Below are 24,660 nucleotides of genomic sequence, written 5' to 3'. Positions count from 1 at the left end.
GAAAAAGTCAAGTATTGAAAACAAACAGCAGCAGCACCCAAAACTCAAGATAAACAGAATAAAATGGTAATTACTATATTCTTCCTTTTCTTTACGGTATTTATATACTCAATGACAACCTCAATTTCCTGTTACCAATCAGGTTCAGATTTACATTATTCTGAAATGGGATGATTTCTATCACAGTGCAGAAATGGACTACAATTATTTATCACAACTGTATGACAGTTTACAATTATTTTACAGTATGAAAATCCAGTTGTCCATTCAGTACAATCCACAAAACTCATCATATTATATGTCCACAAAAAAATTACACATCTTCACTTCTTAGGTTCACTTTCAGATGTTAATTTTTTGAGAGAAGGAACTATCTGCACTCAACAGGTATGCAGACAGTGTCCCTTTTCCACTGCACCAAGGAGGGGCTGCTGATCTCTATCTAGGTATTTATGCCACCACATTCATTGGTTGAAAGTCATCTGGCATGGCAATAACTTACAACACTCCTTTGCACATGGATAAATTAAAATTGAGATTAAGTGACTTATCTAAAGCTATAGAGGAAATTAGTGTAAGAATTAGTTTTAGAAATTAGGTGCGTCTGGCTCACGGTCTTGTGCTCAGACTGAGTATCTTTAATATAATAATTTCTACAGCTCCTTCCATATACAAACACTGCAAAACCAAATTATGTTACATTATATCCAATGAGCCATTTTCTAGATTCATAGAAAGCCAATCTACGAAACTAATAATATAGTTTACTTTTCAAATACCAAAAATATTAACACCTAGAAAGTAATAAATTGTTACCGTTCAGTCTGATGGGGATTTGCATTATTTATATTTATTCAGTTTGATAACATTGTATCATCTTGCAATGTGCAAAGGGTGACTCAAACTATTACCTCATAAAACCTGGGGGTACATCTCAAACCCTGTGTTCAGAAATGCATCTGTACTGTATAGTTACCTACCCATTCTCCTCCATGCTGCTAAGAATGTATCTAGAATTAAATGAGATGAATAGCATAGTACAAGAATTTAGGCACTGACTTTATCCATACCTATACGGTGTAAGAATATTCAATGGCGGTGGTTTGTCACTCTGATTGTAGATGTCAGCCACTGGATTAGGAATGCTGTTCTTTGAAACAACTTGCTGGTCCTGTATTGTCGAACTTTTAAATGCTTTTTTCATGTTGATATCCTGTAATGATACTATTAGAGAGGAAAAGAAGATATTTAATTGTGGATATTTTCTAATATTACTACAGACCCGCAATTGAGATCTTAGTTTTACAACATTGAAGAGTTTTTTATTTGAAAATATTTCAACAAACTTTTCAGTACTCATATGTAGTAGCAAAACTGAAGTAATATTTATAAATTTAATTTGTATAGTAAATCATGTCAATGCATCACGTGAGAACACAGCAATTACCATACTGAATCGGACTAAAGATCAATTTAGTACACATCCTATCTCTAATAGTGTCACCAGATGCCTCAGAAGGTGTAAGAACCTCACATTTGATCTTACCCTGATCTCTAATAGTTAGAGATTAGCTTGTCTTTGTGAATGAGACAGCTGTTCCCAATCAATATTCTCTATATCGTTCGTTAAATATACTTCAATCATGTCTCCCCTTATTTGTCTCTAAGGAGAATAACCCCAGTCTTTTCATGCTTTCTCCCTATGAGCATTTTCCCATGCCCTTGACCATTCCTGGTGCCCTTGACCATTCCTCTGAACCACCCTAAGTTCTGCAATATCTATTTCTAGATGGGGTGACCAGTAATGAACACAAGATTCTAGATGAGGCTGCACTACTGATTTATATTAAGGATCTGCAGCAGTATGAACAGCAAGAGGGGCTAGCCACCCAGAGTGCATGCCCATCAGAGAAACTGGATACGTACTCAAAGCGGCTCATGCGGCTATGGCTATATTCTATTATTAGCACACTTGCTCGATGAAAGCTAGTGCAAGTATGTCTCCTCAAGCTGGAAATCACACCCCAGCTCAAAATTTAGCCAGGTCCAATTCTTGAGTTGCTATAGTTAGTTTAGAAACATGTAAGTGTGTGAGTTTAGATTTTTTTTCTCCAGTGTGTACTACTTTGCATTTATTTACATTTAATTTCATTTGCCATCATGTCGCCCATGCACCTAGTTTGTTTAGATCACTCTGAATTCCTCTCAATCCACTCTGGTCCTAATTTACATAACTAAATCATTTGCAAGTTTTGTTACCTCACTATTCATTCTCCTCCTTTTCCAGATCACTAATATATTAAATAACATGGAGCCTAATATAAAATCTTGAGGCACCTTGCTGCTAACCCTTTGCCATGATAAGAATTGACCACTTATCCTAAGTTTTGCTCCATCTCCCACCTCATTTTTGAGTAATATTTAGCCTCTCACTCCATGACTACCTAGTTTCTTTAGTAGCCCCTAAGCAGATGGAGGATTTAGGAACAAAACTGAAACTTCAAGTCCCTCTTTCACCTAGCCAGCACATGTGGGTACACAAACATTTGTTTTTGACACAATTCTTTTTTAACCTAGCTGAATGTGAAATGATATGATCAGAATTATAGGCAGCTTTTTCAATCATACAGTCTTGAATCGTTATATCCTAGTTTAGGAGTAAAAGTTTTCAAACATATAGATGATTCAGGAGCCTAAGCCCCACTGAAAGTCAATGGGATTTAGGAGATTTTGAAAATATTATCCTCAGCAATTAGCTATCCCATTCACTGTGGTGTTTCCAACAACAACATTAGGAAATCTTCCTAAAAAACTTTTTTCTACTGATATTAAACTGATTGGGAGTATGATGGTGCTTTCAAAATTGTGTCTGATTAATAACTGATTTTACTGAATTGAATTTTAGGCAGTCAGAAATCTAGACTAACCTCTGGTACCAATCATCTTTACTGCAAAAATTCCAATTTCCAGAGCCAAAGAGTCAATGAAATTCCTTATTGAGATTAAAACAACATTAAAATAGTTTGTGTGTGGCTCATTAATTTGAAAGGCCATTAGCAGCATTGAGGTAACTATGGAAAGTACTTCTGAGTGGAGTCTCCTGTGACCCTCAGATCTAGTGAGATATGAACATCGAAACAGAAGTTGCTCTGAGTGTCTCTTTACAGCTTCATAAGCTAACCAGAAACTATCCATAATGGAATAAATGGGCTGATGTTTTTTTAAAAAATTTAAAACTAGTTAAGTGAATTTAGTGCTCCTGAAATGTACCAGATTGAAAGATTTGAAGATTGAGGTCCTCCAATTTACCAAAAAACAAGTTCAATATGGACATGAGTAGTGCTAATTTCCTCATGTTTTACCATAACAATGATTGGTGCCTCAAACCTAAGATGCAGGAGCACCTGAAGATAGCTCAGTTTCTCAGACTACTTAGCTCTTGACCCATCTCCTGAGATGGCCAAAAAGTGTTAATGCCAATTCTGGTATTTTGCAAAGCAGGTATTTGTTAACTAGCAACTGGACTGAGATAAGCAACTCTTTACATAGAGAAGGCAAAACAGCCATCCCAAATTAAGGGAACTTTAATTTACAGGGAGATATTGATAAGACATCTATATTAGGTGGCCATACTCTTCCAGTAAAGGGAGCATGTTCAGCAGCTGCTTCAAACTCTCATGTAGTTTGTGGCCTGAATAAGGAGTTGGCAATTTGTCCTGCCAGCTTGATGTGCTCCAGTTGACTGCATTCAGTGCCGGCATTAGAGGTGAGCAATTTAACACATCTGGGAAGAGAGGGGCCAAATTCGTGTGTTTTACTTAGCTGTTCGGAAGCAAAACACCTAGGGCTTACCCTGACTAGACTGCCTCACACATGGTCTGCCTCAGTAATACCATCACTGAAGACTCACAAAAGGTTGATTTATATTTCACACTAGGTTCTTCTGGCAAATCCAGTTGCAAGATATGAGGAACAGTACAATTCCTGAAAGCAAGCATGTGATTACAATTGCAAATCCACAGTGTGCAAATTCCTTTAATTCAACTTGAAGGTATCCTTTATACCAGAATGCAATGCCTCGTGTACACGTGAAACATATATCCTAATATAGCCCTAATATTTTTTAATCATTAAAGTCAGCAGCTTCTTTAAAGAGATCCATTTTTATACTTACACAGTTGGTATTACGATTCTAGAAAAATCCAGCATCAAATTATACAGAGCCTTTGATTTGTATCATTTAAAAAAAACCAAGCTTTTCAATGTTAGGAAATTGAACTTGCAAGCAAGTTTGCACATTTCAGCTTTTTTTTCTTTTGTTAAGGTAGGACATAGGAATATGTTTTTAAAATTATTTAATGCAATTTGTGCTTTCAAATAGAGTACGGGCCTTCCTCAAGTTTTTAATGCACATTACAAAATGAATGACCACATTAATAATTATATACATAAACAAGTGATGCTGTAACTTTGGGGTTGATCCAAGGATGTGCAGTCGCTGGTGATTCGAACTTTGTATCACATTAGCTAGCTGATAATACATAAATCTCCATTTTCTTTAGGGAAAGAGGATTATAACAGCATTGATTAGAGCCAGTCATACTAGAGACACATTGCTAATGAATGTCAACTCTAACTTGCAACACCCACCTTTTAAAATGAGAGGGCCAAATGCCCTAAACCTTTTAATGGTTTTACAATTAGGAAAATTTTCATTGATGACTAAATTAAATAACTTCTGATTTATTAAGATGACCTAGATCATGAGTGTAAGAGCTATGTCTCCTGTTCCGAAAGGCAAGGATTGTGTCACAAAGAGCTCAAAAACTAAAATTTTAAATCAAATATGAAGAGAGTTAAGAGGTTCAAAATATTTTTCTCCAATTAACCTAATCTGATTTTTTCCAGCAAGCCCTCCTATAAACATGATGAACTATCAGCTCAGCATTATTCCAAAGGAAAAGCAGTGATTGTTGTGTAATTAATTACTGTGACCTTGTCAACATTACTTCTGGTTCAGTGCTTTTATGCAATTACCTACCCTCTTCCACTGTTGAATCCAGCTGGGTAACTTTGACAGCAAGGCGATCAATTCTGTCTTGAAGAGAATTTGCTCTGATGTAGAAGTTGTTGGCCTCATTAAACAACTCACCAAATATGTCTTCAGCGTGCTTGCCTGTAGAGAAAAATAGAGAATGCCATCTGTTAAAGACTTATAAAACACAAGAAACACTGCTTCAACAGCATGATATTACAGTTAAACACTCATAAAAGAATTACAGTATACTAATTTATCACGCACTTTAGCAATGCAGAATTACATTCAGAACAGTTAAATGCAAAGCAAATGGTCAGACAGATCAAAATAAACGTAAACCATCTCCTTAGGTAGCTGAGCTGCTAACAAAAATATGTAATCATTAAAATCCACTTCAGTGCTGAAAACTCCATGGTAGCCAATGTTATTGCTATCTTTTAAAAGGTTTCAGAGTCAATCCTGGGAATAGTAGTGAGTCACAGTAAGTCAGGTATAATTTAGTATATTTATTAATCGCCTGAACAAGAGTGAGCAGCAAGAAATGGCAGAATTATGTTAAAGTTCTAAGTTGTACCCTATAACTAGGCTTAACTGTACACGTTGTTAATTAAGGACATTCCAAAAATGCCCTTCAGTGTTGTGTATTGACTGCTGGGTTGTTCAAGGAAATCCTTTTGGCTGTTTTGGAATCTATTGCTGGAGAATGAAAAATGTTCACATTCTAGAACCCTGGAGGAGACTCCCCTTTCCTGGATCCTTTATTTGGAAAAGATAGTCTATTAATTTAACAGTGACAAGTGATGCTCACAGAATAGGGATGAAGGAAAATTTAAAATATTTTGATTTTATTTTCTTTCTTTTCCGAGTGGGGGAGCTTCTGAGTAGTAAAACCTCCACTAAGTGTGGTGTCAAAATCTGTAGATAACATGATGAGCTAGATCAGGGATGGCCAACCTGTGGCTCCAGAGCCACATGAAGCTCTTCAGAAGTTAATATACGGCTCCTTGTACAGGCACCGACTCCGGGGCTGGAGCTACAGGTGCCAACTTTCCAATGTGCCGGGGGGGGGGGGGGTGCTCACTGCTCAATCTCTGGCTCTGCCACAGGCCCTGCCCCCACTCCACCCCTTCCCTCCTTCTCCCCTGAGCCTGCCATGCCCTTGCTCCTCCCCGCTTCCCACCAGAGCCTCCTGCACACCATGAAACAGCTGATTGGGAGGTGCGGGGAGGGAGAGGGAGGTGCTGATTGGTGGGGCTGCCAGTGGGTGGGAGGCTCTGGAAGCAGGGGAGCTGATGGGGTGCTGCTGATGTATTACTGTGGCTCTTTGGCAATGTGCATTGGTAAACTCTGGTTCCTTTTCAGGCTCAGGTTGGCCACCCCTTAGCTAGATCCTGAGGTGCACCCAAGCTCTGCTTAGTGCACCTAGTAGGGAGATAGACGTGGCATTGTGCCATCTTTCTGCTCTCCACTTCCTCCCTAATAAAAGTCTTGGGTCAGCTGACAAACAGTCATAAGGATCAGAAAAAAAAGGGAAACAAACTTTTAGCAACGCCTCCATTGAAATGTTCATCTTCAGCCTTCAGAATTTACTTTCCATTAAAATGAATGGTCTGTTTGCAGCTCAAGAGTTATTGTTTCAGAGTACTTGTAGATTCAATAAGACAACACTGCACCTGTTCACTTTCAGAAGATTATCTTTACAACCAGAAGAGCTAGGAAAAATATGTTAAAAGTTTGCATTTTGCAAAACAGATAGTATGGGAGAAACTGCTTTACTAGCCTTTCCCAGGCTCTTTACTGGCTTTCACAGACTTCTTCTGATGTTGTGGCTAAATTAAAAGCTAAAGTTTACAAAGTGCTTTAAAAGAAGAAAAACAATATGTAAGTATCAGTTTGTCAGTTACCTTAAAGGAGGTAGAAGAGATGATTAAAGATCTGCTTGTGAATAACTTTCTCTTTTTAACACTGAAATTTTTTTCAACTGTACATGCTGCTCTAAAAATGAATGGTGAATGGAACACTAACTTCCTGCTGATAACAACAACAATCTGGTAAAACAACATTGTAACAGATAACTCAAATGAACATGGTCCAAACAATTTCTTAGATACAGCTTTTCTAATTGCTCAGAATATTACTTTTTAAATTAGATTTTTTAATAACACAAGTAGTTGATACATTGGAAAGCTGAGAACTTGAAAGCTGTCTAAAGTTAGGAGGTTTATAGCTTCCATACTAAAAACTGATTGTGCTATTAAAAGCCAACCATTTAAAAACAGTAATACACAGCTTCTGGAAAAGCTAAATATTAATTTGCAAAAAAAGAAAAATATAAATAGTTACTTCACTTTCTAACAGCAGCAGGAAATCTATGCATAAGACATTCCAAAAGTCAAACTGCAATCACCCATTACTATTTCTGGATCAGTGTTTTTACAACAGAGGTGATCTGTTAATCCTTAATTTTAAAAGCTCCTCCCCAGCCACCCCAAATAGATAAATAAACTGAAAGTCCTCTCCACTTCACCCCCCAACAACTTTCAATCTCTACTGTTTCCTTATAGTTACTGTGATATCAGACACCAAAAAGCAGCTCCTCCCTGCACTTCCAAGTATCATCCTCATACTACTCCATATTAGACTTTTCTTGACAAAGTGGCTTGCAAAATATACTTAAGTCTTTTGAGAAGATCATTACTACTTTTCATCAAATAACATGTATCATGATATTTCTCTCCGACTTCTGAAGTAAATAATTTATAGGACATTTGTCTTCAAAGTTTTCATGAATCTGTAGTTGATCTCTGGTAGCAATCTCTGCCAAAATCAACTGCAATTAATTTCTACAAAAATCTGAATTAACATATTGAATAAGATGTCTCTGAAGTTACCTTCTGTAAGAAATGAAAATTATTAGTGCTGGTTACAAAAAAGAAACAAATCAATGATGCAAATGAGCCTGAGGAGCAAAAACCTATCAGTGTTAATTACAGAGACTATCTTCTTTTAAGCTTTATGACAGGGTCGGACCAGATGGCTACAGGAGAGTGATTTTTTTCTCCCACTTATCACTTTATTTTGTACAAAAACATTTAAGTAGTTGCCACAGCAGCTGCCTGGGTTCTCTGCACTGAGACTCTGGTATGGGTCTTAGCCAGATGATCAGTGAATTCCTGATAAGGAGACTTGGTGAATACCTCTCCTTCCAGAGGTCAGGGGTCAGATAACTGTAGGTCTTGGAGATCACATCAAAGGTGGCTTTAGCAAAGTTGCCCAGAGTAGCAGTACAACCCCTAGCTGAAGTACAGCAGTCATCGATGCCAGTCATCATCAGCAGTTTCTTTGGAATGGGCAGATACAACTCCTGTACTATGGGGTGCTGGATCAGACGCACCAGAACAGACCCACAACAACCAGTAACCTTGTGAGGTACAGTATGAGGCTTGCCAATCTTGTTACCCCAGTAGCCTCGTTGTACTGGTACAATGGATAGTTTAGCCAAGATGATTGCCCCACGAATAGCAGTGGCAACTTCCTTGGAGCATTTTACACCAAGGCCGACATGACCATTGTAGTCACCAATAGCTACAAAAGCCTTGTGATTTTTTTTTTTGTGAAAAACTGATCTTTATTTTCCAGAAATATACAAACTTATTCTCTCATTTCTCCATCTTCTCCTCCTCCTCCTCCGATATACAGGACATTATTACATCTTATCAAAACTTCACCATGGTGTCCTGACAATGCACCATCTAGAAGGCAGATATATTAGCCCCAAGTTAAGTAGGTCCCTTTTTCCTGGGTAAGGTAACAGGGAAGGTTCCAGAACAATCAGGAACTTTTTGGAAACAATTAAGGCAGACAGGCTGATTAGAACACCTGCAGCCAATCAAGAAGCTGCTAGAATCAATTAAGGCAGGCTAATCAGGGCACCTGGGCTTAAAAAGGAGCTCACTTCAGTTTGTGGTGCACGTGTAAGGAGTTGGGAGCAAGAGACGTTAGGAGCTGAGAGTGAGAAAGCATACTGTTGGAGGACTGAGGAGTACAAGCATTATCAGACACCAGGAGGAAGGTCCTGTGGTGAAAATAAATAAAGTGTTGGGAGGAGGCCATGGGTAAGTAACCCAGGGAGTTGCAGCCGTCACAGGAGCCACTGTAGACAGCTGCAATCCACAGGGCCCTGGGCTGGAACCCGGAGTAGAGGGCAGGCCTGGGTTCCCTCCATCCTCCCAACTCCCTGCTTGATACCAGAGGAGTTGAACTTGAACACGGTCCACTAGGTGGATCAGCAGAGACTATGGGGATTGTTCTTCTTCCTTTTCCCCATGCTGGCCAGTGATGAGGCTAACTGAGTGAACGGCAGATTTGAGCCACGAAAGTGGCCAAACTCAGGGCTGCTGTGAATCTCTGAGGCAAGCAAATCCACCAATAAGCACAGGACCCACCAAGGCAGAGAAAGAACTTTGTCACAGCTTATTAATGAAAGTATCTGAGACTGAAAAAAATAGTATTTCTTTTTTTGTGCCTGAGGCTGCTAATATGCTACTAGTATGTAAGGAGACCGCAAAGTAAGAGGGTTTCAATGCATTAACTGAACAACTATTTATCTAACTGTGAAAGTCTATTACTAAAGATAGATGGTAAGCAATGGGGAAAGGGCAGCAAAGGAATCTAAACGTATGAGAGAATACAACATTTTAAAAAATGATAAAAAGGAAAAATGAATGTAGAAGAACTAGCAATTTAGTTTAGTACTTTCAATACACTAATGAATTTATAAACTAAATTCAACTTACGAAATATCCAATACAAAGGGTACCAAGGGCTTTTTATATTTACATTTCCGATATAATCAGCAGCTGACAGCAACTATTCTCCCTTCTCTATGTACAAACATGGATAAAATCAGAGAACAGAAGAATCTGTTCCCCATAATGACTCTTCTCTGGCATAAACAGTAGAAAATATATATAGACTCCTTATTAGCTCTGTTATAGAGACAGGAGGAAGAGAATTTTCATAATCAACCAATGAACCTCACTTAATTCTAGGTGACAGGTTTCAGAGTAGCAGCCGTGTTAGTCTGTATTCTCAAAAAGAAAAGCAGTACTTGTGGCACCTTAGAGACTAACAAATTTATTAGAGCATAAGCTTTCGTGAGCTACAGCTCACTTCATCGGATGCATTTGGTGGAAAAAACAGAGGAGAGATTTATATACACACACAGAGAACATGAAACAATGGGTTTATCATACACACTGTAAGGAGAGTGATCACTTAAGATAAGTGACAAACACCTACAAGATCTCTATCATGCATTCCTACAACTACAATACCTACCTGCTGAACTGAAGAAACAGATTGACAGAGCCAGAAGAGTACCCAGAAGTCACCTACTACAGGACAGGCCCAACAAAGAAAATAACAGAACGCCACTAGCCATCACCTTCAGCCCCCAACTAAAACCTCTCCAACTCATCATCAAGGATCTACAGCCTATCCTGAAGAACGACCCATCACTCTCACAGATCTTGGGAGACAGGCCAGTCCTTGCTTACAGACAGCCCCCCTATCTGAAGCAAATACTCACCAGCAACCACACACCACACCACAGAACCACCAACCCAGGAACCTATCCTTGCAACAAAGCCCGTTGCCAACTCTGTCCACATATCTATTCAGGGGATACCATCATAGGGCCTAATCACATCAGCCACACTATCAGAGGCTTGTTCACCTGCGCATCTACCAATGTGATATATGCCATCATGTGCCAGCAATGCCCCTCTGCCATGTACATTGGCCAAACTGGACAGTCTCTACGTAAAAGAATGAATGGACACAAATCAGACGTCAAGAATTATAACATTCAAAAACCAGTTGGAGAACACTTCAATCTCTCTGGTCACTCGATTACAGACCTAAGAGGCTATCCTTCAACAAAAAGCTTCAAAAACAGACTCCAACGAGAGACTGCTGAATTGGAATTAATTTGCAAACTGGATACAATTAACTTAGGCTTGAATAGAGACTGGGAATGGATGAGTCATTACACAAAGTAAAACTATTTCCCCATGGTATTTCTCCCCCCCACCCCACCCCCCACTGTTCCTCTGATATTCTTGTTAACTGCTGGAATTAGCCTACCTTGCTTGTCACCATGAAAGGTTTTCCTCCTTTCCCCCCCCCCGGCTGCTGGTGATGGCTTATCTTAAGTGATCACTCTTCTTACAGTGTGTATGATAAACCCATTGTTTCATGTTCTCTGTGTGTGTATATAAATCTCTCCTCTGTTTTTTCCACCAAATGCATCCGATGAAGCGAGCTGTAGCTCATGAAAGCTTATGCTCTAATAAATTTGTTAGTCTCTAAGGTGCCACAAGTACTGCTTTTAATTCTAGGTGGTATCTTTCAACACTAATTAAACTGTTCCCCCAAAGAAGCATTTGCCCATTATACAGAAGGGCCATGAACATTAATTTAGCTGAAAGTTCTCATCTTGCATAGCCAAAACTATTGAGAGGCTGCCAGGTTATGGGCTAAAAGAAGAGTCCTTAACTATATTGTGTAAGTAACAACAGTATTATTAAAGGAAAACAGTATGATCCAGTGGATAAGCAAAGAGTCATCTGCCCCAGACTTCGACTTTCCTACTATCCGAAGTCCTGCTATCACACCGAACTCCGCTAATCTGAGGTGATGAATTTCCATCTCTAAGAAATTAGATAATTATCAAACAGGTGAGAAGCAGAATACAGAAAGGGGAAGGAATAATTCCAATATCTCGAGAGCGTCATCAAAATTTCTTCTTTGAAGATGCAGCTTGTGAGTAAGACAAACATACTAAAAACAGATGTTGAAGACCTATGGCCAACTCCGAAGTTTTTTCAATATCATCAAGCCTTCGGAAAGACTTAGCAGATCAAGATGATTTCCCTTTTGCTGGGGCTGGAACTCAGAATAATAAAAGGGTTGCTGATGTTGAAAGATTTCAGTCAGAAAGACAGCCTCCACCTGGAAGAAAAAAAACCCAATTACTTACCTGTATAGTAACTGCTGAACTTCAAGTTTTGCATGTATACATTCTACTGCAGGTGCACTTGAGTTGGAGACTTTTCCCAAGAGTACCACTAGGTGGCGCATGCACCTCCAGCCTCCTGTGTGCTGAGTTGAAGATATAACAGGGGCACACCCACTGCCTCCCTCACTGTTCCTTCACACCGCTATCTCCAAAATAGTGATGAACGTAGGAGTGTTGTTGAATGTGCATGTGCACAGCACATGTCAAAGAACAACAGTTCCTGCACAGGTAACTGTTTTTCCTTCAAGTGATTGTGTACATAGACATTCCACTATAGGTGACATCAACAGTTCCCTTAAGATTATTTGAAAAGAGAGTAACATCGACTGGCCAAAGTTGGCATGGTCTCATGAGGCTTGAGTGACAGCATAATGTCTGAATATCTGGGATAGGTACATACAGATGACCATATTGTTTTGCAGCTATTCACTATAGTGATCTTGCTCAGAAGAGCTGATGGACTGAGCTCTGGTGGAGTGAGCAGTTATCCTTGTTGGAGGACAGCGTTTAGCAAGGTTGTAGCATAGCTTAATACGGTCAGAAATCCAGTGTGAAATGTGCTGAACTATTACCTTTGATTCTCTTAGCAGAAGCTAAGCAGATCTGAAGGACAATGTGCAGTCAAGGTAGAATGCCAGAAATCTGTGAACATTTAAGGTATGCAATTTTTCTTCAGCTTTAGAAGAGAGGGGATTGGGGGAAAAACTGGAAGACGCATGATCTGAACGAGGTGGAAAAGAGAAAAACTGTGTTTTTATGGATGACAGTGAAAGGAGGGTCTGCTATGAGACCTTGAAGCTTGGAAATTCTCCTTGTAGAAGTGACTGCAATTAAATACACTGTCTTCATAGACAGTAGTGACCGAGAAGTTGTGGCCACAGGTTCAAAGGGGAAACCCATTAATCTGGATAGGACTAGATTTAAATCCATCTAAGTATCATATCTGACACAGGAAGGCAGACATTTACTAGGCCCTTTAGGAATCTGGAAAGCAGAGGGTGAGCAAAGATAGAAAAGCCATCCAATGGTGGATGTACTGCTGAGACAGAAGCCAAGTGAACTCTCACTGAACTAACTGAGAAGCCTGAGGGTTTCAGATGCTACAGGCAGTCCAGAATGGACTCTGTATGATTGGATAATTTATACGATTCTGCCCAGATTGAAAACTTGGATTGGATAAACTCTGTATGATTGGATAATAATTTATACGATTCTGCCCAGATTGAAAACCTTTTCATTTCCCTACTTGTGTGGCTCTGGTGGAATCCTTTCTGCTGCTTACCAGGATGGCTTGGACATCACAGGAACACAAGGTCTCATGAGTATTCAACCAGGGATCACCCATACAGTGAGGTGGAGAAATCTGAGGCTGGGATGTAGAGACTTGCTGAAGTTCTCAGAAAGGAGATCCCTGACAAAGGGTAAAGTTATGGGTGATGAAATGGAGACTTGATGTAGGTCCAAGAACCAATACAGTTTTGACCAACACAGAGTCACGAGAATTAAGGTTGCTTTGTCCATTTTCAGCTTCTTGATCACTCTCAGAATGAGGAACTGGAGAGAATGCACAGAGCAACCAGTTTGACCAAGGAAGAAGAAAGGCATGTGTCATGCAACCTGAGCTATGGCCTGCCCTGGAACAAAACTTGCTGTATTTGTTGTTCAAGTTGGTGGCAAATACATCTATTAATGGTGAAATATATGGAGGAGAACATCCTTTTTGTCTGAGCACTCATGATGCTCACTAAGCACCCTCTTTAGGGAACCTGCAATAGTGTTCCTCACACCTGAAAGGTGAAAGGCTTTTAGCAAGACATTGCTTCTTATATAGAAAGATGTCACAGGTGGATCATTTCTTGTCTCGGCAGAGACAACCATGCTATTCCCTGCTTGCTCAGATAAAACACTGCAGTGTGGTATCTGCAAGATCATCATCATTTGGTGCCTCATGGTTAGGGCTGCAGATTTTTCACTGTGTTTTTTAATTAAAAAAATATGAAGTAGTCACAGTAAACTTAGTAAAAGGTATGGGTTTAGGGGGGCAGTGGCAAAGAGTCATGGGAGCGTCATTTGAAATGGAGGGGCCACACTGGGTGGGGGGAGGGGCGTTTGGATCCTACCCATGGGAAGGGAGAGGGAAGCCCCAGAGGGGCTGGAGAGCAAGCCCGCTTTACACTTACCCTGCAGCAGCAGCTCCTGTCCTGGAGGGATGAGGTTGGCTCCCCACTCTGAGTGTTGCGACCTGGAGCACGTGGTCAGACCGCTGTTCACTCAAATTTGGCCCAGATACCCCACAGTAATGATGGATGGGCAGCCAGCCAAATCTGAGCAGTGCTACAATCCTGTACACCAGGTTGCAATGCCACTCACTCAAATTTGGCCTGCCACCCCCATCCCACCATCATGATGGATTGGCAGCACTGTGACTTTGTGCACCAGGTCACAATGCCAGAAAAGGATAGCCAAGCCCAGCAGGGACACAGAGAAGTCACGATCGAACAGAAATATCATAGTATCTGTGATATTTTCATCACTGACACAAACCTGGAGCCCTACTAATGGTCAATGTCTTGCAGGCCCAACAAATAGCTTGAAGCTCCAGTACACTTATGTGGAGCGAGGCCTCCTGAGCTGACCAAAAAGCTGAGGTCTGAAGTTGACCAAGATGGGCCCCCTAACCTTTGGTGGACACATCTGTTACAAGAGTCATAGTAGGTTCCGGTGGTTTAAAGGGAATCCCTCTGCATAAGTGCAGAGGGTCTAACCACCAGCCAAGGGACTGAAGTACTCACATAAGTACACATTCTTTTGAAGAATGCCTTCTGCTAATGTGAGAAATGCCTTTCAATTTTTATATTTGCTTTTGTACTAGTTGAGAAAATTCTAATATCATGCTCCTTCACAATCTGTTCTCCTTTTGCTTTAGGTACAACTTCCATGTCACACTTATTTCCCAACAGCATTCTCTGCACATCCTTCACTAGCATGCTCATCTATGTTTCTAAGCCATTTGCTGATGTTTTCAAAGCTTTTGGCATTAGTGATGTCATACACGAGTATAATTCCCATGGCACATCTGTAGTAGGAGATGATGATAGTATGAAAGCACTCCTGTCCTGCTGTGTCCGAGGTCTGCTGCTTGATCTTCTTTCTTGTAATTCATCTGTTTTGAAGTCTATCCTGATGATGGAGATGAAGGGACACCGAAGGCATTGTCAGAGAAGTGGAAGAACATGCAGGTCTTGCCGATCCCTCAGTCCCCGATTACCAGCAACTTGTAGAGCAGGTTGTACATTTTCTTCACCATGGGAAGCATGGCCGCTGCCCACTGTGGGCTCCCCGCCCCCCAGCCTCTCTCATTCAGGGCCCTATGGGCCTGTGCAGCTGGGAGCTGGGGCTGCCCAGCAGGGCAACAGCCCAGTGGCTGGTGGAGGAAGGGAAGACGTGGCAGCAGAAAATGACTTTCTTGAAGTGCTGCCCCTGCCCTGCATGGCAGGAGCCAAATGCTCCCTTCATTCTCGGGATACGCAGGCAGAGACTACTCCTGCACTGTTCTTGTTCCACTAGTGTTACTACCAACCTGTATTACTACCAACCTGCCAGTGGTTGACCCTGACTTCATTCCCTTCCCGCCTGGCCCCAACTCCCACTAATTCCCAAGAAGGTGGCAGCTCCTCTCAGTCTCCTCAGGCCACACATGCCAATGGGTGTGCCAAGATGCAGGGGCTTGAATATCAGCTACAGGCTTTGTGTTTGGGAGGCAAAAAAAAATACAGGAAAAGGAAGATGGGGAATGTAAACCTGAAAGAAAGAAGGAGATGATCTTCTTGGGCAGATCTCATCAGAGTGGTACACATGGGGATTTCTGAGAAAGGACACTGCCTGCTATTATTTGTTTCTACCATGTTCACGGACACAGGACTTTGCGTGTACATTTTTAGTGAATAGATAAGATTACACCAGGAATATACCTAATTCATATAACTGATTTCTCATCCTATCAAACATTGCTGCAAGGCCTCAAATTTTGGCTAACTGCTCATGCCAAAAAGACAACCATATTAAGTTTAACAAACTGCACTGAAAGTTATTTAAAATTACTACCATTTGATTATCACTAACCCTCCCACCCTCTTTTCCATTTTTTCCCCCTTTCTGTAGAGGACACTGTACTACTTCTACGCTTAGCTGGACAGTTGGCTGTAGTGATCATTCAACATTTGGTCTATTCCTCTGCGGCTGCAAGTGCTTCATGGGCTGAAAGTCCAACATCGAAATAGACTTGATGCACCCATATAATAAGGGATTTTCCTTTGTTGGTGGAATTTTATCCTGGATGTTACAAGCCACCCAGAGAATGGTGTTCACAGGAACATCTTGCAACATTCTGGCAACATGTTTAAAAAGCATAAAAAACTGGCTCTGAACAATGGCACCAGTAATCTGTAGACTGGAGTGACCACAAACGTCTGCATTATAAATGAAGTCATTCGCTTTATGCCCAATATACGAAGTTGGCATTTTGTGTGGAAAGCCTCCAGCTTTGCCCAGTGGCATAATGTCCATGTTTCACAACCAGACAGCAGTATGGAGAAGATACAGCTCGAACAGATCCTGAACGTGGTTGTTTATTTCATCCTTGTCATATCTTTCATATCCATTGTAATTTTTATGCAATTGTACTTTTTGCTTAAGATTATTTCTGTTACACTTTTCCAATTTTATTTTCTGCTGATTTTATTTATTTGCTCCACTTTCTCCACACCTTTGCCCACGTTGTTGCAGTTGTGCTTAAATAATCCCCTTTCTTCAACTTGGCAAGCCCTCTCCCACCTTTCGGTCTGACAGGATTTTATTTTTCCCCATCAAGTTCCACTAGCATTACTACCAACCTGTATTTCTCTGCCTGCTCATCTCCCTTGTGAGCACCTCTGCTTCTCAGATAGACAGAAGTATCTAAACATTAGTTGACTGATTCCCCTGTCAAGCCATATTAGGTAACATTTGACTGGTGACTCCAATGTGGAAATCTGGGAAACACCCTGAAACCATGGAAAATACAGGAATTCCTATACATGTCATGACTGCTAACAGATCTGCAAATTAGGACTACTGGCAAATACATCTTTTCTTTGGTTTTATTTAAACCACTTCTCTCCCCCTACTTCTCTCCACCGGCGCCGGGTGCAGAGGAGCCCTCAGCTGCTGCGGCTCTGCTCCGGCCCCACCTCCTCCCCCAGAGGTTCATACCACTGTGTGGTGCGAGCTGGTGGGGGAGGGGGAGGCTCGGTGGCAGGCCTGGGTCAGGGTTTCTGGCTGCCCCAATTTCACGCAAAAATTTAATACCACAGTCTCCTTTACACAGTTCCCTCCCCACCCAACACACACACCCAGGGCTCCCTGCATCCAGGTCACTTTCCCCACCTGGGCTGTGCTGTGAGGCATCAGCAGCTGCTGCTCTCGTGCCCTCTCCTTATGCAGCCCAGGCAGGGAAAGTGACCTAGATGCAGAAAGCCCTGATGTTGCTCCTCTCTCCCCTCCACCACCACAGCCTCCTAGGGGTATGCAGAGCAGAAGAGCAACAGTCCTGGGGGGCAGCGTGCAGCAATACCAGCTGCTTTGTGCATCCAGCTCTGTTTCCCCACACAGGTGCAGGAGAGGGATGCAGGGGTTAGGAGTGAAGGGGGTGCAGGAGAGGGAGCAGGCCTTTGGGATGAAGGGAGGGTGGGAAGCCTGGGGAGCCCATGGGGGGGCACCATGCCCACAGAGGCCAGAGGCACCAAAATGCAAGTTCGCCCCGGGTGCCATTTTCCCTCAGGCTAGCCCTGGCCCTGAAATCAACGTTTACCAATCAAAATCTAATTCTTCCATGCCTATATAAAAGTATCCAAGATGGAGAGTTAGCAGCCAGCATTTTGTATGCACAAAGCTCAAGGAAGAGGTCTGACTCTTACTGGGGTCTTATCTACACTTAAAAAGCAGCTGCGCCACTGTAGCGCTTCAGTGTAGCGCTACCTATGTAGACGGAAAAGCTTTTCTTGTCGGCATAAGGACTCCACCTCCCCAGGAGGTGGCAGCTAGGTTGACAGGAGAATTCTCCCATCAACCTAGTACTGTCTACGCAGTGGGTTAGGTCGGTTTAACTAGATTGCTCCATGGTGTGGATTTTTCACACCTCTGAGCAACATAGTTATACTGAACTAATTTTCTAAGGTAGACCAGGCCTCAGTATTAACACTGGAGGGGACAAACCCCTGGGGGTTTCACTCATGTGCGTTTCACTCATGCAATGAAATTCCAATCTGGTTTGGCCAAAATATATTAATTGTTAAAAATCGCTATTTCCCTTCTCTTGTGTGGGTTGCTCAGGAATTATCATTTTAGCAGCATGTCAAAATAACTGACTGTGATTGTTCTAATCTAATCATCAGCAGCATACTGCACTGAGAAAGCCTGAGAGCTGCCAGAGCAGAATGAGAGGGGATATAGCTGGATCAGGCCCACCCCACGTTTAACCCTATTAGCCCCATTCCTCCCCAGACTCAGCAAACGGCACCAGTAGCCCTTCCCCAATACCCCTCTGGGGGCAGCAGCTCCTTTGACCTCCCAGGGATGGAGAAGAGATGGAGGGAGACAGTGCACACAAGCTAGGTTAGTCTTCCACTGGCCATCCCTGAGCCTAGCATGTGGCCCCAACAGCCCATGCCCCCTTCTGGGATAAAAGTTTTCTCCTAAATCCTGATGCTCAGGTGGTAAGAGTCTGTGCTGTGGTGCTAAAGGTTCAGGACTCACACCTGACCAATAATACTTGATGGGAAAAAGTTGTTACAGTTGAACATAATATAATGTTTTTTTTTACCTTTTTCTTTTTTTAAAAACAAGAAAGTTACTTACAAAAACCTACATTAAGAATATTATTCAGGTTGTATAATCAAGCACTTAACAGGCAGACTTATGGTTGCCTGTCTTCTTCTTCTTTAGTATGGTCTGGGTAGCTAGCAACGATTACAAATTTATAGCTAGATTTGATAGCTAGCACATTGCCGCAGCAGTGAGCTGGTGAATGTCCTTCAGGCCCCTGGCGAAAGAATGAAGGGAACCCTCAGATATGATGTGCTCCATCGTTTGTGCCTGGTGACCGCAGTTGCCTACAGGTATTTGGCTCATTTTCCATTCGAAGAGGGTCTGTCCACATCTCCGATGAGATGTTGTAATGAGACTCAATCAGCACCAGTCTTTCCAACATAAATCAAAACCTGGTGGTTCCTCGGCAGGGTCAGTGACTAGCTGTTTGCTGTGAGCAATCAAAACGTTCCATGTGGCTCTTTCCTTGAGCCGCAGCATTGAAGTTGAGTGAAAGGCTCTTCATGCAGTTCCAAAGAGGATTGCAGGATTTTCATCTGGTCTTTGGTGGGTTCTGCAGGTCATCATGCAACAGATCCTCGTGTTTGCATTGACATGACTGAGAAAGCAAGATGTCTCAGCAGCTCTTCTAATCTGTGGAGGCTGGATATGCGACAGAACCAGGAGTCAGTCAACTTGAATCAATTTGAGCGTCCCTGACACTATGTGCATGGTGTTATTGAGTTGTGTATCAAGGAGTTTAGTGAGACCTCTGTGAGACGACACTCAGTACTCAGATGCAGAATACACTAAGGCAATTGTTGAGGTTCATAGGGTCCATGGACTGAAGCCCCATGATGTTCTGGCCAGTTTCCGGATAAGCATAACACAAGACCTAATCTTATCACAAGTGTTCTCAAATGTTGTCGAAAGGTCAAACTCTGGTCCACTGTAATGCCGAGATACTTTGGGTTAACCTAATGGCGGACGTTCTTACCGTAGAACTGCACATCGAGTTTGGTATTAGACGTTTTATTGTTCAGATGGAAAGTGGTCACCTTAGTTTTCAGGTTAAGCCTAAATTTCCTGCATTGGAAATAATCAGCCACTGTGCTAAGATCTTGGGTTAGGGTGCAGTTGATGGTATGGAGGCTTGTGTGCTGAACAGATTGGGCGATATCATCCACATACATGAATTTCCTCGACTCTGTCGCTGGCATATCCATGGTGTATAGATTAAAAAGTATCAGGGCCATGCAGCATGGTTGCCTGTCAAACTTTAATTCTGCCCCCTTCTGCATATATATTATGAAACAGTTTTTAGTTACATAATCACATAGTTACCTAATCACATACTGGCTTGTTTTTTTTTTTACAGGACCCCAGTGACACTAATTTATTATTGACTATTGGGCCAGGATGATCTCACCACCACAAAAACTAAGGAAGTGGGGCGAAGTAGAAGGGAAATGGACAACGTAGCAATACTTAAAACAAAGGCGTATCATATTTATTTTAACAGAGTATTCCACCCATTATACTTTCAGTTCCAAATATCTTTAAGGTCTGCATGCTTCATAATTCTCAAGTACAATTACAGTCTTTTATTTCTTTTGGGAATCCAAAGTTTCAGTCTTTTAAGGAAAGCAGGCTCAGCCTGTGTCTAAACTCTCCCTGGTTCAATACCTTCAGTACCTTCAGGGTCTGTCATAGATTCATAGAAGCCAAGGCCCAAAGCAACCATTGTGATAATCTAGTCTGACCTCCTGTAGAACACAGGCCACAGAACTTCCCCAAAGTAAATCCTAGAGCATCTCTTTTAGACAAACAGCTTACATCAGTGAGGTCCTGCAATGTGCACTAGTTAAAAGTTGCAACAACTACATGATTCTGACATAAGTCCAAACTGTAACCGCCGGGAGGGGGAGAATTCCAGCGTCTGGTTGTCGAAAACCAAATTCCTAGGTTTTGCTGTGAGGAGGGTGAAAAAAACCCAAGCAGCCTCCGCTAATCTGGTGATACGGGGGAAAATTCCTTCTCAGCTCCACAGTGGCAACTAGCACAGCCCACAGCAACCTAGCTCAGGAAGGGAGGGTGGGTTCACTGGTGGTAAGCAGCAAACAGGAAGTGATTCTGAGCACACTGCTCTTATTATGGCTCCAAATCTCCTGACAAATCCTGCGAGATATTATGGCTCCAAATCACGAGCTAAATCTCACGAGACCTCAAGCGCCGCCCAGAAGTCCTGTGGAGGCTGGAAATCTCTCAAGACCTGGGCCATCTTGTCCTTTTCACCCTCTTCCATGCAGGAGCCACCAAAACACACCCATCACTGAGCTCAGGGCCTTCTTTTGGATGGACGATACGTTCTTGGTGTATGGGACAAAAGGCAGTATTGTACTACTTCCTGAAGTGTTCAGAAAGAACGATCAAAATTTTGCATAAATTAAGCTTTATGCTTTCTTTTGAGAATAAACATTTTGATGTTCTCTGCTAGCCAACCCTTGCACATAAGGATTCAGATATGATCCTAATATTAATAAACCGAGAGGCATCTGTTTCGGGAAATACAACTGAGCAAGATGCACATATTTGAACCCCAGGGTTCGGGACCTGACAGTTTTGAGGGTAACTTGAGGTCGAATGGCTCCAAACTACATTTCCCTGAACAATATAATAGTAATAGAACACTGAAGGAAAAACAAGCTCATGAATAAGAGAGGCAGTTCTGTTAGCTCTCAGCAGCAGTGGCATGCACTCTCTTGTGCAGATGGAGCCAATGACAAGCACCAGCACACGAGCGCTCCTATACCCCTCCCAATATATTTTTTATGCAGTTCCATAGCTTGATACCACAGGTGCCAAATCCTCTAAGTGGAAATGCACAGAGGCCCTCTGTGTAGAGTTCCTGCTTTCAGCGCAAAACAGAACAGGCCACAATCTTAACTTCAGCATCACAATAGCTCTGCCATAATATATATAGAAATAGAATCCTGAGGACATTCCCCATGAGATTCACTCCCATTAAACAACATTTAGAACTGTAGTCAGATATTTAAACATGATACTTTTCTTGGACACAGTTTAGTACAGGGTGGATTAGTCAGAGCTCACTGCTCTCTAAACAAGTTCAGTTGACTCAAACTTTCCTAATAAATGTAAGCTCAAAAGAATAATATCTAGTGCCATTATCCTACGGACTTGGAAACCTAGTGAAGTCACATGGCCGACTTTTTAATTAAGAGCTTTATCTGCATAAATTATTTCATGAAACCATTTGTTTCTGGCAGAAAAGAGTCTAAAGTCAAACATATTTAATCTATAGCTAAAGTAAATATTGTAATTATCTGAATTTCTAAAATACACAAAAATTGAAGCTCTTTCTTCTTTAAATAAATCTAAATAAATGTAGACTTTCTTTCTAAAATTCTCTTAAGTTACTCTAACTTTCCTCAGTTTCAGAGTAGCAGCCGTGTTAGTCTGTATTCGCAAAAAAGAAAAGGAGTACTTGTGGCACCTTAGAGACTAACAAATTTATTTGAGTATAAGCTTTCGTGAGCTACAGGTCACTTCATTCTGCTTACAAGGGGACAATGGGATCCATTCTCTTCCTGATATGTGTGCTTATTTCTCATTAGTATTAATGTGTCATGTGCACGTAAAGGAAGAAGAGATTCCTAAGAAAAAATAAGTTCCTTAAAAGACAACTGAACCAACTTCCTATGGCCATCAAATGCCAAGAAGCAGAGTGGTCTACTGGACTGAGCAAGGGACTAGAACCCAGGGATTTGTGATGCATGTTCTAATCTTGGCTTTTAGATTGATTTACGTGGCCTGGGGCAAGTTCACTTACTCTCTGTGCCACAATTTCCACATCTAAACTCTAGCTGCCTTAGGGGAGTGTTGTTTGCACAGACCTTTGAAGATGTAAAGCAATATATAAGAGCAGAAGTATTATTATTATATACTTTGCAAATGGGAAAGTCTTACATTTTAATTTGTCCATTTAAAACAAGCAAACTTAAAGCCTTTGTGTGACTCAATTTTTCATTAATAAACAAAAGTACAAAACTATAGAGACTTACTCAGACTGCTTAGTTGTCGTATAATAGCAGCAAGGGTACTGTTGGTTACACATTCCAGTTCACTAGTTATTCCTTCAGGAAGAGCTCCTCGGCAGAGGTGCCTAGGTTCAATGTTCCTCTTTACTAAAGGCATGGCTCACAATCTGCAATTTACAGAAAAAATAGTGTTATAGTTCAAGCAAAATAGGAAGTTACAATGTATTAGGGACATTTCCCTTATATACCTTAAATAAGTGTTTCCTTTATTGCTTATTTTAGATCACCGTCAGGTGTTCTACCACTGCCCAGAAAACACAAGGATGACAAGCCCCTGCCCTGAAGAGTTTATAGTCTAAATGGACTTAACAGACAAACGAAGATCTAACATCCAACAGTAATGTGCTGGGGGAGAGGACAGAGGTTACAGAAATAAGATAGCTCACTTAAGATCTTATTGGTCGTACAGCTGTTGGTTGTGTGTATGTTACGGGGTTTGATATTTTGCAACTGTAAATATACTTTAATTTCTAGGTGATGTTGCAGAAATAAGCTTTTAGGAATGATCTGAATGAGGTAACGATGCAGACTTGACAAACAGATTTTGCAAGACCATTTCAAGTATAAAAGGCAATATGGAACATGCAGAGACATTTGATGGAGAAAACAAAAGGGACATCAAGGCTGGTGTCCCTGTAGGGGTTGAGCATGGAGACAGGCAAACATGTGGCAAAACAGAGCAGACTGAAGGGATTGTGAAAGGAGACAAGGGCACGATGGCTGCATAATACAGTCCGTAAGAAAGTAAAGAAGAAAAGTTGGAACTTGATGCAACGTTCAATGGGGATTACAGTGAAGTGACTCAAAGGTGGAGGTAAACATAAGTTACTTTTTTTTAATATCAGTTAATAAATCTTTGTAAATACAGTCAAAGCAACTGAGAGGCAAGAAAGATGATTTTGAGATGGGCATTTTGGAACAAACCAAGGGAATGAGGCAAAGTTAGTATAAAGAAGATTAGAGAGAGGAGGAAGTTGCAATAGTCAAGAGAGGTGATGATCAGCATGCGAACCAATGATGTTACTGTAGAGATGGGAAAGCTCATGTATTTTCTTTCTTTCTTTTTTTTTTTTTTTAAATAATCTGATGACAACAGCCATGCACTATTCAAGAATAAATGTTTAGATCTGTAAGATCACAGATATATTCCAAGAGGGCACATTTTTGTACAGAAATCTGGTATTTACCTTGGAAAACTGTAAGTGGCAAGACTTTATTTGGAGGCAAATACTGAAGTCTTCCTCTTTGCTGCACTGGAACAGTAATAAAGTAGTAACCTTTCACCTTTAATTTACTCCTGAGATAATTCTGCACGACTGTGCAATGCAGAATTTGTGCAGAAGGGGAGATTACTTACCTGTAATTGGAGGTTCTTTGAGATGGTCCATATCTGTATTCCACTGAGGGTTATCCACATGCGCTGTGTTCTTGGAGCTTTTCAAAGTAGTAACGTCCATTGGTCCATGCATGCATCCTTGTACTGCCTCATGGTTTCGCCCAAGGCGATAAAGGGCAGGATGGACTGACTGCACCGTCAGTTCCTTCTCTACCACAAATCTAACAAATCTGCAGCAGAG

At 41.4% G+C, this 24,660-nt stretch overlaps 2 protein-coding genes and 1 pseudogene across 8 annotated transcripts in view; all 3 read right to left on the bottom strand.

Moving 5' to 3' along the window:
- The window catches only part of WASF3 (WASP family member 3), a 169,850-nt gene that overhangs the window by 20,578 nt on the left and 124,612 nt on the right, over nucleotides 1–24,660 (bottom strand). For all 7 annotated transcript variants that reach the window (XM_038420746.2, XM_038420710.2, XM_043504322.1 and 4 more), the window contains 3 exons: nucleotides 23,048–23,190; nucleotides 5,042–5,176; nucleotides 1,071–1,224 (listed from right to left, as the gene is read on the bottom strand). In XM_038420746.2, coding sequence (XP_038276674.1) covers nucleotides 1,071–1,224; nucleotides 5,042–5,176; nucleotides 23,048–23,180 — 422 coding nt within the window. In that variant the 5' untranslated portion in view covers nucleotides 23,181–23,190. The remainder of the gene's footprint in view (nucleotides 1–1,070; nucleotides 1,225–5,041; nucleotides 5,177–23,047; nucleotides 23,191–24,660) is intronic.
- On the bottom strand, nucleotides 8,101–8,639 carry LOC119860607 (40S ribosomal protein S2-like; the record flags this gene model as incomplete). Its single annotated transcript, XM_038414539.2, is given in 2 exon segments — nucleotides 8,101–8,237; nucleotides 8,240–8,639. Coding segments are annotated over 2 exon segments (507 nt in total), but the record flags the coding sequence as incomplete, so codon positions are not given.
- Nucleotides 14,880–15,426, bottom strand: LOC119851454 (annotated as a pseudogene).

This window comes from Dermochelys coriacea, chromosome 1 (assembly GCF_009764565.3).
Source record: "Dermochelys coriacea isolate rDerCor1 chromosome 1, rDerCor1.pri.v4, whole genome shotgun sequence".
In the NCBI taxonomy this organism is placed as follows: Eukaryota; Metazoa; Chordata; order Testudines; family Dermochelyidae; genus Dermochelys; species Dermochelys coriacea.
The sequence above is the reverse complement of the archived record's forward strand: the minus strand, read 5'-3'. Positions and strand labels throughout refer to the sequence as shown.